General features: G+C 40.7%; 1 protein-coding gene across 9 annotated transcripts in view; it reads right to left on the bottom strand.

The window, feature by feature from the left end:
• Positions 1-11830, bottom strand: part of ehbp1l1b (EH domain binding protein 1-like 1b) — a 30835-nt gene extending 19005 nt beyond the window's left edge. For 4 of the 9 annotated variants that reach the window (XM_028594524.1, XM_028594529.1, XM_028594526.1 and 1 more), the window contains exons 1-12: positions 10816-11830; positions 7489-7546; positions 6832-6927; positions 6384-6437; positions 6104-6282; positions 5786-5904; positions 5562-5651; positions 3288-4112; positions 2042-2107; positions 1789-1908; positions 1415-1651; positions 1097-1274 (exon numbers count right to left, since the gene is read on the bottom strand). In XM_028594524.1, the coding sequence (XP_028450325.1) occupies positions 1097-1274; positions 1415-1651; positions 1789-1908; positions 2042-2107; positions 3288-4112; positions 5562-5651; positions 5786-5904; positions 6104-6282; positions 6384-6437; positions 6832-6927; positions 7489-7546; positions 10816-10919 (2126 nt within the window). In that variant the 5' untranslated portion in view covers positions 10920-11830. The remainder of the gene's footprint in view (positions 1-1096; positions 1275-1414; positions 1652-1788; positions 1909-2041; positions 2108-3287; positions 4113-5561; positions 5652-5785; positions 5905-6103; positions 6283-6383; positions 6438-6831; positions 6928-7488; positions 7547-10815) is intronic. The other 5 variants (XM_028594525.1, XM_028594527.1, XM_028594530.1 and 2 more) reach the window with 5 other exon arrangements.
• Between the last annotated feature and the right edge of the window lie 586 nt (positions 11831-12416).

Here is a 12416-nt window from a genome sequence, read left to right as displayed (position 1 = left end):
TTAGGGGTGGAAACAGGAAGTCACAGAGCAGACTACAGATCTGATAATTATTCCAGTGCTGTGTACTGGAAGGTCAGTGTAACAGGAGGCAGGGTACACAACACTCTGTTATCAGATGTTAGCATCAAGGAAGCTCAAACATGAGCAATATTTTGACAAATCTCTTGAGCAAATAAATAGGGATAAACTGTTAACCACACCAACGCATTCTCAGCAAGCTAAAGCGGGTTTGCCTCACTCAGCACTAAGGTTGGTTAGCTTGGCGTCACTTGAACCATAACGAGTTTGATTAGGTGCTGATCAATAATAAGGAGTCTTTATTGTATAAAGCCGCCTACACATGATAGGCGGCAAAACCGCTCCATTTATTTCCTATGGGGAGAGCGGTGCCGCCTGACTATGCGCTGTGCTACCTTTGACGTCGCGCTCAAAGTTCAAATTATTTCATCTTTGACCTAGTTGCTGCTGACCCTTCGAAAGTGCAACCAATGAGATAACAGCTGTTGTTACCTAGCAATGGGAAATAGCTTCCTTGCCACCCTTGATGACAAATACCTGCACTGCGCTTTGCTCTGCGCCCTACCTAGAGGTGCGCAGAGAGCAAATCGCTTATCATGTGTAGGTGGCTTTACTATAAACCATTGCATTCTCTGTGGCTAGAACTAATGGCTTTTTCCCTGTTTCCAGTCTTTGTGCTAAGCTAAGCTAACGCTCCCCTGGTTGAAAGCAAATGATTATATTTCCCAAATAATTGTATTTCCAAAGCATTCCTTTATACAATCATGCAATTTCAGCAGGCAGCCCATCTCAAACTGTTGCTTGCTGTCACAAGTCTGGTCTTCTTAAGACAACTTGAGAACACAAGAAGAACAATCTGAGCTTTCTGGCTTTTTAAAAGCTTGTTATCTTTTCTGTTTTGATGTTTCTCCCAAGCTGTGCTGGGGGCTGCCACCAGTCTTGAAGACGCCTTTTCAGCTCTGTGGTCTGCTGACACATTCTCTCTTCACACAGCATTTTGGGGCCAAACATAACTCTGAGCATCCGAAGCAAGCAATCTAAATTTAAACACTCATGTGATATCAACCCATGACCTCACCTGATCCTTGCTGGTTCAGGTTTGTTTTCGGAGATGGCCGCCTTTGAATCCTGGGCTGGTCTGATTGGCTGGTTGGATACTCTGATGTTGGCCACTGCCCGGTTATTTTGAGGATAACCCTCGCCTCTGCTCGAAGGGCTCAAAGTTGTTTCCTTGTCTACTTGGGGGAACGTTGAGCCTAAAAAGAGAAAAAGCAAGGCTATTTTGGTAAAAATCTGCTTTCAAATGAGACATTTTCACATGTCAAAAAGCACAAGGTAACTGTCTTGGCTGAAATAAACACAGAAAGGAGATTGTTTGATTAGTTGGCTGCTGTACCTGACTGACAGCAGCTGATCGGAGCGGGAGGAGCAGAAGGAGAGACAGTGAGCTGAGGGTTAGGAGAGGAGAACAAAACAGAGGTGGAAAGAGAAGAGGAGCGAGTAGGTGAGGATCGTGGAAGAGAGGCAGTAAGGGCTGGAGCCGCGGGGTCACAGAGGGCATCAAGATCGGGACTACTCAGCAGAGGGATAGGGGTAATGTCACTACCAGATGTCAACCACACCCACTGAGCACCTGAGGGAAGCAGAGAGGAAGGACAGGGAAGATGAGGTGGAGCAGGATATAGGAGAGATTAGATGAAGAAGGAAGATGGTGGGAGAAAACGAGGAGAGGAGAGTAAGAGGAGTTGCCATATTTTTGACATTGGTTACCTGACTCTGAGATAGAGGGGTGAGATTTAGGAAGAGGAGGGGCATCAGCGGAAAAAGGAGAGGGAGAGGAGGGACGGGCGATTGACTTGACAATCTGAGGTCTGAACATGTGAGCATGGCCTAGTAGAGAGCACAGACGATGAAAGACATCATAAGCAAAACAGAGAATGAGAAAAGAAAAAGAGCTTTTGAAAGATTTGAAAATAATATTTGTAACACACTAGCATCTCTTTAGTCAAGTCTAGAGACAAACCAGAGGCTAAAGTAGGATCATCAGCAGTTTGAACCTCCGGGGGGCGCCGTTGATGTGACACAGAAACTGAGGAGAGGACAGGAGGGTAGAAAGAGCAGTGATGAACAAAAGAGGAATAAAGAGAAAACAATGTATAGTCAACAAAGAGTGAAAGGGGAACAGCATAGCAAATGTTACATTGTGCATTTTACTAATTATATTACACCAGTGATCCATATGTGTCAGGAACAAACTATTCAACAGTGTTTAATAGTGTAAACAAAATGCTATTACTGTATAATTTTCAAATTCAATATTTATTTTTCTTTATGTTCAATAATTCTAAAACGTTTGTTTTGTAATTCACTTTCATCTCCTAAGGATTTAAAAAGTATGTAGAACAACAAGAAGAGTTTTGTAAGAGCACAGTTTTGTAAGAGCACATCTTTGTATTAATTAAATTGTCTATGTTGTATCATGGATGTTTCAATATCATTTAAATACATACAATTATTTTATGTATATAATGATAAGTTAATTATGGGTAGACTACACTATGGTTGTTTATATTTGGTATTGCATGCATTAGTTATTATACAATTAGATATATTCTTATTATTAACAGCTGATATTATTCTTAGGGCAGTTTTAGTGCACATTTATAAAGAAGTTTATAGCGTGGAGCTAGTTAGATGTAGAGAAGTCTGTGAGCATGGATCGAAACAGACCGGTCAAACTTTTAGATAAGCTTTACTTCCCCAATGGTGTGAGATAAATATTTAAATAAACCTTCATCCTGGACTTGTGAGTAGGCTACACTGGTAATAATCAAAACCGAGGCAATCCCATAGCAGACTAACTAGCCTTTGTACTTAGTAACAGATCCTTTACAGTTAAACCACTGAAAACTTGACTGCAGCATCACACGGACTGAATTCAAAAAGTTAAAAGGCAAAAAATTGAGAAAAAAAAACTAACAGAAAAACAAGCAGATACCACTTAGCACATTTCAAGCGGCTATAAAACTTTCCTTTGTTCTCGTTGTCTGAGGTACTGCAGCACTGACAAAACGTTCAGATCTAAATTCTGATATTAGGACAACCTGATCTTCCTCGCAACACACCACACTGTACATAAGTAGAATACTACACTGTTTTGACTGTGTAAAGTAACATGAACATGAAATCATGTGGAACACAACATCAAACCATCACACATAAGGAATCGGAAAGCATGCAGCATGCCTATCTGCCAGCCATGTAGATACCTTTTCCTGAGCCTGACTGGAAGATTCTGGGCAGAGAGGGAGGCTGAGAGACGCTCCGGGTGAGTGGAGGGTAAGCAGATGGAGGCTCAGAGGACAGGGAGGGCTTTGAGGAAGAGGAGGATTTAGGTGGAAGAGGCTGGGAGTCAGTAGATGTGGTCTTATGGGTGTGAGTGGTGGATTCAGTGAGAGAAGACTTTTGGGGAGCCGTGGAGGATGATATTATGATATTCTTGGGTAATGACAATACAGGGGAGGGAAATTTGGGAGTTAATGAGGTAATGCCTGTTTCAGAGGCACTGGGTGGCTTAAAGGGCAGTTTAGAGGGGGTATTTGAAGGATAATTCAGGGTGACAGAGGGCACTGCTAAAGAAGGCTCCACTGAGGCAGCAGGTAAAGTAGGCACAGATTCAGAGCATTTGGGAGATGGAGAATGAAGGGAAGAGGAAATGTTTTGGGAAGAAGGCGTGATTATGGGTGCTTCGGAGGATTTGGGGGATGGAGGATTTACAGGAGACACATCAGAGAGAGGCAGGACAGAGGAGGCACTCTGGATTGAGGGAGTAGTTGCTGGGAGCTGGGAGCTTGGAGTATTAAGTAGTGGGTCAGAAGAAGCAAGAGCCTCAGGAAGAAGAGGGTTGGATGTTTTTTTATGCTTGGATCTGGGTGAAGGCTGAGGGGAGGGGCCAGGGGAAGGTTGGAGTTCTGACTGGACGGGTTTGGTGGCGAAGGGGTGCCGGCTGCGACGGGGCGAGGGGCGAGGAGCGATTGGTAGAGGAGGGCGGGAGTGGACTGCAGGACTGGGAGGACCGCCATCTCGCCCACAGGCTGGATAAGTAGATGGATGGATGAAGGATCAGTGATAGTTGATTTTTGCGAAATGATGAAAAAGACAGAAGGAAAAAGTCATGAATTGAAAATGAAAATGAAATGAACTGTGATTTCAAATGGGAGTCAACGACAGTTGATGATTTGACTCACATTTTTTGCTGTAAATGTGTACACATCAGCGGTGGAAAGTAACTCAGTACTTAAGTATTGTACTTGAGTACAGTTTTGAGGTACTTTACGAGGTAGTATTTCCATTTTCTACTACTTTATACTCCTACTCCACCACATTTCAGAGGGAAATCATGTACTTTTTACTTAACTACATTTATCTGACAGCTATGGTTTTGGGTTACTTTGTATATTTGCAGATTATTTGACTTTATTTGATTTGATTTTACTTTCTTGTATGTAATGTAAAACCTGTTTTAAGGCAAATTAATTTATTTCATAATGTTCTCAACTATGAATAATTCTAGTGCAGCAACCTGCCTTTATAAAAAAAATTATTTCTTATTCTTCTTATTACATTTACGTTTTTATTAAAAACTTTATTGTGCATTTTAGGACTTTATAAGAGTGGAGATTTGTGTAGATTAAACAGCCCAACATTTCATAAAGTATTTATAATAACCAACATCAACAAAAATGCTGCTCACATTAATACATCAGTGGTAATACACCTCTATATTTATATATTTATAACAGGATGAAAGAGGCCAATCTGCATAATGATTACTTTTACTAATACTTCTGTACATTTACTTAAGTAACATTTCAAATGCAGGACTCGTACTTTATAGGGATATTAGCTATTTTTTTTAATTTTTCTTAAATTATCTGCATACATCTTCCATCCCAGGTGCATATTGGGATAAGAATGTACACCTAAAGGCCATGCAGTTCGATTTTCTTTTGCATTTGCTACTTTTTTTGTATTTTTCTAAATATTAATATTGTAGTGCAGTACTACAGCTGTACCAGGTATGGGATACACCACACAAGATGTAGAGTAACTGTAGCAATAACATTTGAAAAAGACCGTGAACATTTAGTTTAATTTATAAAAAAAAAAAAGAAACATCCGGCACAAGTAGTCTGATGTCAGAGTTATGACTTGAGCTGTTACACTTAGTTTTCATGTTGTTACAGTAATGTCTCTCACAATAACCGCTACGTGCCATGTTACAGCTGAAGCTATGCATGCCTCCAGACAAACCTCAAATACATTTGTGGCATTAGTCTATCATCACATGATTCTCATTAATGTCGAGATGAGAAATATGTGGTATGCCAAACAAATGGCATGAGTGTGTGAAATATTGTTATATTAGCTGAGCATCCCAATAACAGACGGGGAGAGAGAGTTCCTCTTCACACCTTCTCCTCTTCTCTGGCAAGAGAAACAAACCGCAGGAGTGGGTGAAAGAAAGGGCAAAAGGAAGCTACCTGAGGCTGGAAAAGTGGATCCAGTGAAGTCTCGCTTGTCAGGTGGAGGGGGAGCAGGGCGATTTGGGCGAGTTAGAGTGTGTGGAACGACTGCAGCGGCCAGAAAAAGAGGAGAGCAGAAGAAGTGCCAGGAGGAAAAAGAAGGTAGATGAGAAATGTCAGAAGAAAAACTTCAGAGTGAAGATCAGAGAGAAGAAGCAAGGTGTTTGTTTACGTCTGCCTACCTGTAGCAGTGACAGACTTCTTGTCCTCATCTTCATCGCTTTCATTGAAGTCGTCCAGGTTGCCGATGTCTGTGGGTTTGACGCTCATCAGGCTGGCCAGACTCTGCATGTCTTCGTCACTGAGGAACAAGAACATGAGAGCAAACATTTATCACACGGTCAGAGGAAACATTTCCTTTTGATAAATAATATGATCAGTATATCAAATTTGGTTGAGGCTTCATTTACTAACCTCCGAAGTGGAATTTTACACAATCAAACACTTTTTCAAGTATGTATTGTTGAAGCACTACTGTCTGGGATAAAACCAGTACTCACGTGGCTTTCCCCTCTCGGACGAAGACACAGGACAGCGACAGCTTGAGCGTGGCCTCCACCACTTTGACGGACAGCGGCTTCAGTTTCAGCGTCAGGTCAGTCTGGGTCGGAGTCTGACTGGCAAACCGCTTCAGGTTGATGTCTGCCGATGCCAGCACCTTACGATGCCCCTTGTTCTCCTTTTTATGACCAACAAAAACAACCACGATACGTATAGTATTTTGAATCATATCAATCTAAAGAATCAAAAGCAGAGGTGCAGTAGTCAATAGATACTTACACCCTCAATGACAAAAGTCCATTCTTTGTCCTCAAACTCATCAGCATTGACCTCCTGAAGAGAAGAGAACAAACAACAACATTTGCCGTCAAACATCCTCTCTCCACTTATTATACTTTATATATCTATTATTATCTGTTGTTTCGGGCATTTATGTCCTTGTAAATGCCGCCATCTAATGAATGCATGAATTTACATAATCTGACTGCATAACACAGACTCTTTATGTTACATTTGTAAATGTGACACATTATTGTTGTTTTATAACTGTGAATTTTATGCTTATTTCCACTATTATTATCCAATGTTTTATTCTATTCTTTATTTGTTTACCAAATATTTTCAGTGACCCCTTGGGCCCTGCGTGTATGGAAGCATGTGCATTGGTTATATTTTCCACTAATTTCCCTGTGTGTATAGTGTAAACGGTGTATTCTGGTTTTGGTACCTTGAAGAGTGTAACAGAGATGTCGATGTTTTCTGGGACAGGCCACACCACCATGCCCCTGTAGGGGTTCTTGATTCCAGGCTGCCAACTGTGGAGCTGCACAACAAACAACATTGGTGAGACTATCAGTGGTGGATGAAGTATTCAGATCTTTACTTCTTTTAGTAAAAGTAGCAATACCACAGTGTAGCAATACCCTGTTACTTGCATTCAAAATGTTACTCAAGTAAAAGTATTAGCATCAAAATATACTTAAACCAAAAGTAAAAGGACTCATTATGCAGAACAACTAATTTAAGAATAATATATATTTTATAGTTGTATGATAATTATTGACGCATTAATGTGTAAGCATCGTTTTATTCTTGCGGCTGGTAAAGGGGGAGCTAATTTGAAAACGTTACATACTGCTGGGTATTGTAATCTCTAAAAATACGTTGAACTGTTGTTGATAATATTTTGATTTCATAATCAGAATCAATACATGTAGCGCAGTTAGAAGTACAATATTTCCCTCTGAAGTGAAGTAGATGTATTAAGTATGGTGAAAATGAAAATACTCAAGTAAAGTACAAGTAGCTCAAAATACTCAAATATTTATATATATATTGTGTGTGTGTGTGTGTGTGTGTGTGTGTGGTGGCTCAGTGGTTTCACCTTGGAGCACATGCGTCTGTTCCTCCTGGTCCACACCACCCTTAGCTTGTCTGGTTGCCTACAGAAACATACAAAACATGGATCAAAACACAACACTGAATGCTGTTACTTGAGTTTCACAGTCATTTTAGAAAGACACATGGATAATACATATTACCATGTTGAAACTTTTAGGTCTTCAAATGAAGTGGATATTATACAAATGAGACAACAGAAGGTCCTAATAGAAGGTCTGGTGAGTCACTGCTGAATAATAATAATGGAGGACCTTGGAGTCAAAGATTAGGCACTGATGTGAGTGTGTATGTGTGTGTGTGTGTGTGTGTGTGTGTGTGTGTGTGTGTGTGTGTGTGTGTGTTTGTGTGTGTGTGTGTTTATGCAGATGGCTGTGATCGCCCTGGTAAATCTGTTTTCTTGTGCAGCTGTTAGGCTACACAATAGTATGTGTGTGTGAGTACTGTGGGTCCCTGTCGTTTTGTATATGTGTGTGTTGGTAACATGTGTACATGTGTATTTTCTCAGTCCTCTCCTCTGCAGCACAGGAAGTGAAACTGGAGTCATGTGAGTATGTGAATGTGAGGCAGCACCCACAGGAAGACGTAACCCTGTTTACAACATAACACACACATAGGAAAATTCTTAGTATATTATTATATATATAATAATATATATAATATTTAACACCTATGGATGTTCTTTAGAATATTAGTACATGCTGTGTTTGTGTTTTATATGTGTTAGCGGGTCAGGAAAGGCATCAGAAATAGCCTGACAGGCCCAGAGCGTAAGAGGTAACGGAGGGGAGAGAGGAGGAAGAAAAAAAGAACAGCACAAACAGAAGACAAGAAAGTATGATCCTAAAAACAAAGACACAAACACATCTTCTGTACCAGTGAGCTCAGTGACAATGGGTTTCACACGGGCGAACATTACTGGCGTAATGCAGTTGACCAACATGTAATTACTGTAATTGTGGTTGGAGTTTTGTCATTCAGCAGACAATGGTTATATTCCACAGCTGACTAGATGATTGATAAACATTACACCCCACGCGAGTTAAAATGTTTGTTTTAAACAGCATTTAGTGTTTGTGATATTACTGTAAAAACAGAACACAAACATTTACAGGCAAAACTTACTCACTAAACCTATCTCATGTTTTGTCACATAAAGCACTCTTGTGTTACTGTAAAAATAGCCTGTTGCTAAGTCTTTAATTATGTCTGGGCCACTGTCAACATGACTTTATCATTTTCTGACTGTTGTCATGCACAAACTGCCGGGCCCTCTTATCTTTGGCCCATATGTATTTTTGTTTCCTATATCCAATAGAGCTTGTGAAGATATATTGTCCTTCCAGTCATGCATCATATGAACAAAATGTTTTGCTGATTAGGAGCAGTGGCAACATTTGTAAAGATAACCTTGCAAGAGTATCATTTGGTCGCTACCAACTCATTAAGGATATTACCTGGGTCTAAATGCTCCAATATCATTCACCAGCTAGTCCCCAACTTTGTCTGCCTTCTGGTGCTGAGCAGGTAAAATACAGTGGGTAACAACAACACTATTAGTGCGATGAGAGTGAACCAAAACAGTAAAGTTGTGGGCCAGACAGCTAAACAATCAGCTGAAACTCACATAAAGCAAGAAGGGGTGCAGATTCAGGAGGTGATAATTCACTGTAGGTTAAGAGTGACCCCTTTTATTTTGACATTGTCATTTGATACATTGTTATTATAAAACTATTGATTAAAGCTGCTTTAAATATTGAATCAGTGCTATAGTGGAACTTTTAACAGTTGAGATGCAGTTGCAAGTCAACAAACACACACATACACACACACACACACACAACTTGTACACAAACATGTGGTCAAGGGACCAATGTGACCTGACATGTGACCTGTGATATCACACTAGAACTATGGGTTGATTTCCTTTACAAAAACAAAACATACATAAGATTTATAAGAATTTGGATCAATCTCCACTCTTTCCTTACTTTCTTCTCTCCTCTCCTCCCCTTCTCTCTGTGGTTCCTGGCATGCCTCCCCGTTTGAACAGCAAAAGGCTTAAAAACTCTAATTTCATCATATGTGGGGAGTTGTCACTCTTTCTAAATCACTGTATTTGTGCTTCCCTTCTCTGTGTAGCTCTGTGTGCTGCTGATCAAACTCTGAAACTTTATTGGAGAACCTTCAGTCAGTGTTTCTTATCGTGCTGCTGACAAGAGGCTTACACAATTATTCCATGCTTCAATGTATTGGACAGATAAGAAAGAGCGATGTGGGCCAAAGTTTAAAGATACTTGAGAATTCTGTAATTTATGTTTTCAAGATTTTCAAAATAACAAAAAAACAAGTTAGCACAAATATGCTCCAGAAAAGAGTAAATCATGGGAAAACCCTTGATGATGCTGATATTATTCCCAGTTTTCACTTTTAATCGTGACCCCAGAACCTTAAAACTGACTGGTTTGGATATATATTTTTCTGTTTAATGTTGTGTCAGTGTATGCCAGAGCTAAATAATGCTCCATGCTGCATCACCTGGCCACCCCCCAAATGTTTTGTACAACAGGAAATTGCACAATTGCCCCACAGAGCTTGAGCTAAAAAGTGATACCAATGAGACCAGTGAGTCTACTGTTGTGCTTATTCTTATTATAGATGTTTAAATGTTGATGTTAAATGTAAAGCTAAATCTTGCTCAAAATGTACCACAGGCACTTCAGGTCAGATTACCTGCATTTGTATATACATTTTCAAAATAAATAGGGTGATAATGATGACGATGATGACAGTGATAATGGATGCAGGATGTGTAGCTTATAGCATTTAAAAAAATAATAATAATAAAAGACAATTCAGTGTCAATTTGTTTCCATGTCTGCCAATATTGTGGTTTGCTGAGATAATGTCTCTGCACAGATGCTGTAATAGCCTATCACATTTTAATATTTTTAGATTTTAATAGGCTTCGGTGGCAAAACGTGTCTTTTCAAGATCAAGGAACCAAATGATGGACTGATAACTGCCCCCTGACATACATACACACATAAACCTTGTCGATAAGTGGGGTTGGGTATGGAACCCACTAACTTAGCACGTGAACATGCATGGGGGACGCGCCCTCCCTCATCCTTCTCAGTGTAGCGGAAAGACCAAAGCCCACAACATGAAAATGGTCATATAACGGAGTCTTATTATAGCTAATTACACAATAAGAGGTTAGTTAGAGAGGTCACGTAGGCTACATGTCAAACTGCGAAAAACGTTCATATGGGACATGGCAGAAAAGTAGGCTAAACGTCTCCAAACTCACCATTTCTTTGTACACTCCAACACGAGTTCCTGGTAAGAGGCAACAAACTGAAACTTTGAAGCCTTTTTACCAACACGCTGCAGTCTTTTCCATACCGAAGTCATAACTTCCTCTGGTGAAAATAAAACTTAGCAAACAGGAAAAATGAAGAAAACCACGCACTCCTCCGCGCAACAACAATCCAACTTTGTCCGCTGTCTGTCAGTTCCTTAAAAGGACCTATTCTTCTGGTGCTGCTTCTGATGAGGATGAATCTTCACACAAGCTGCGACTTGCGCTCATTGGCAGTGGTGAATCACGCTCAGAAATGTCGCCATGTACCGAGCAGAAAGAGCCGTATACAGAACTGGCAATTAAGCCAGAAGCAAAGAGGAACCAATCCCGCCCTGCTCGCTGTCATTCAAACTGTAAACCCCTGGTATAAATCTAAAGTGTCAACCAGACAACTGAAGCAGCTCGTTCACAACTTTTCTCTCTCTTTCTGGCAGAAATCCACATGGAGACAGACAGCACCGCTTAGCCAAAGCCTTGTTGTAATCAAGATCTACTGCCGTGAGTTCACCCTCCCTCCTTCCTTCAGCTACAACAGCCTGTAACAGAGAGACAGGCAGAGAGAGACAGGATATATGCAAAGAGTGTCCACTGGTGATGCAGCAGTATGCAAAGGTATTTCTCTTTGCTGCTAATAGACTATTGGTGAAGGCACTGAGGTAGGCTACCTGTAGACTTTGATCCTCGCTGTCTGTGTCACTGGAACAGGCTTATCTAACTATTTAACCTAATCAGCTCTGCAAACTCATCTCCTGCAGGAGGCGTAGGCCTATGCAAGCGTTCATGCAAGTCCCAGTGCTTTAGCATGAAATACAGAAAACACATTGTTTTTGTTTTCTATTGAGCTCATAGTTAAAACTTAGGTCACTTCCTGAGTTTCAGTTGCGTCATCCAGCGCTTTCCAGTGTGTTTCATCCCGTTAACTCCAGAGGAATAGTTTCCATGGAGAGGGCTAGTTAGTGTGTGTGTGTGTGTGTGTGTCTCTACACTAGGTCAAGGCACAGGGATTTTCCTCAGTGAGAGCAGGAGTGTATTTTTAGATGGGAGGAACAGGGATGGATGGATGGACAGAGGCAGCTGGGGTGGAGGAGTGTGGGGCAGCAGCAGGGGGAACAACTCCCTCATGACTCAGAGTTGGTCTAATATTACACTGTGGGTCCAATATTGAGAAGTGCATTATTGCTCTCAGTACATACAGCTTCCTGTTTTCAATATAACAGACCTGACCACTGTACTACTACATAATTTATGCTTTTAATCAAACACAGACCTTTGTATTGTAACATTAAACTGTCAACACCTTCCCTGATGACATCCACTGCACTGTCCCTCAGTACAATGTCCATTTATTTCACTCACTGTAGTGCACTAACAGCATTTACAGTAACTATATTGTGTGATAACAGCAAAAGCCAATAGATGGAAAACAAAAAGATTCAGAGAAAGAAAGGAGCAAACTTGAAGAGAGACAAACAAGTGAGACAACACGCATTGTGATAAAAAGATGGACGCACACAGTGAAACATGCACGTAGACTGTCAGAGACACAT

The sequence above is a fragment of the Perca flavescens genome, chromosome 13 (genome assembly GCF_004354835.1).
Source record: "Perca flavescens isolate YP-PL-M2 chromosome 13, PFLA_1.0, whole genome shotgun sequence".
Classification (NCBI taxonomy): Eukaryota; Metazoa; Chordata; class Actinopteri; order Perciformes; family Percidae; genus Perca; species Perca flavescens.
This window is presented reverse-complemented; position numbering and strand designations above follow the sequence as displayed.